Consider the following 1573-nt stretch of genomic DNA (forward strand, 5'->3'; position numbering starts at 1 on the left):
ATTTTGTTTCGAGGTTATAATCAGGCGTGTCGTCTCCGTACATCCTTAGAGACGCCTTACATCTCTCTCCTGTTGTGTGGTTGGCGTATTAAGGCTATATTGTTCGCCCTGTTAGTAGAAGCATTCGATATCAGATAGGATGGGCGGGTGTTGCAGTTCTGCTTCTGGGGAGGATGCAGAGCAGAGGAAGAGAAGCCAGATGATTGACAAGGGGCTCGAGGATGATTCAAAACGATTACGGAGAGAATGCAAGATCCTACTGCTTGGTCTGTCATTACCGTCCTTTCTTCTTCACCCCCAGTCACGGGTGCATTGGCCTTGCCAACTTACCAACTTTGCACTCCGCTGAGTGTCTGTGTGTCTGTAGATGTGTATACAGAGGATATATTCTGACGGTCATTACAGGTTCGGGTGAGAGCGGAAAATCGACGATCGTAAAGCAGATGAAAATTATCCATCAGAACGGATATTCTGTCGAAGAACTTACCTTGTGCCGTTCAACAGTCTACAAAAATCTATTGGATTGCGCCAAGGACCTGATAGGAGCTTTACATCATTTCGACTTACAGCCATCCAGCACCAAAGTCAAAGATTATATAGAGTATCTCAGTTCATACCAGATTGACGCGGACCCGAATACGCCAATAGATCCGAAAGTGGGTGAAGCCGTGACATATCTCTGGAATGATCCTATAATGCCATCCGTGCTCGAACACCAGAACGAGTTCTACCTCATGGATTCAGCACCTTAGTATGCCCTCCCCCTTTTCATTGGAGTCTTTGCTTTGCGATGTTCTAACCATTCTCAGCTTCTTCGAGGAAGCCAAACGTATTACTGCGCCCGACTACATACCTAATGAAGCCGATGTGTTGCGCGCTAGAACAAAGACAACTGGTATTTATGAAACGAGATTCACAATGGGCCAATTGAGTATTCAGTGCGTTTAAATGTATAACCCCTACTTTGCCGGAACATGGCCCTAATATGTATATCTTTTAGCATGTTCGACGTTGGCGGGCAGCGGAGTGAACGGAAAAAGTGGATTCACTGCTTCGAAAACGTAACCTCCATAATATTCTGCGTCGCATTGAGCGAGTATGATCAAATGTTACTAGAAGAAAGTAATCAAGTATGCGATGACCCTCATTTCCTCGCGTTACCTCTGTTGCGATTGTTTCCTGGGTCTAACCTTGACGAAAGAACCGCATGATGGAGAGTTTAGTGCTTTTTGATTCCGTTGTCAATTCCCGATGGTTTATGCGAACGAGTATAATTCTCTTCTTAAATAAGGTCGACCTCTTCCGGCAAAAACTCGACCGGTCCCCATTGAATAAATACTTCCCCGATTACTCTGGCGGAAACGACGTCAACCGTGCCGCCAAATACTTGCTCTGGAGATTTAACCAAGTTAACCGGGCGCATTTGAATCTTTATCCTCAGTATGTATAGGAAAAGCATACCTTAATTACTTCTTCCTTTGTTTGTTTTCAAAAAGCCCTTGTCCTGTACCTAACCTCACCGGTGCGCAGCCTTACTCAAGCCACCGACACGTCGAATATTCGCCTCGTCTTC

The 1573-nt window shown here is 45.4% G+C and overlaps 1 protein-coding gene across 1 annotated transcript; it reads left to right on the top strand.

Annotated features, from left to right (window-relative positions):
• Positions 1-139: 139 nt before the first annotated feature.
• PAAG_00542 (guanine nucleotide-binding protein alpha-3 subunit) lies at positions 140-1450 on the top strand (the record flags this gene model as incomplete). The annotated part of the gene is made up of 5 exons (XM_002797957.1): positions 140-266; positions 406-751; positions 810-938; positions 1001-1130; positions 1202-1450. The coding sequence occupies 5 exons, from the start codon at positions 140-142 to the stop codon at positions 1448-1450; spliced, it is 981 nt and encodes a 326-aa protein (XP_002798003.1).
• Positions 1451-1573: the final 123 nt, after the last annotated feature.

The sequence above is a fragment of the Paracoccidioides lutzii genome (assembly GCF_000150705.2).
Source record: "Paracoccidioides lutzii Pb01 unplaced genomic scaffold supercont2.1, whole genome shotgun sequence".
NCBI classification, from domain to species: Eukaryota; Fungi; Ascomycota; class Eurotiomycetes; order Onygenales; family Ajellomycetaceae; genus Paracoccidioides; species Paracoccidioides lutzii.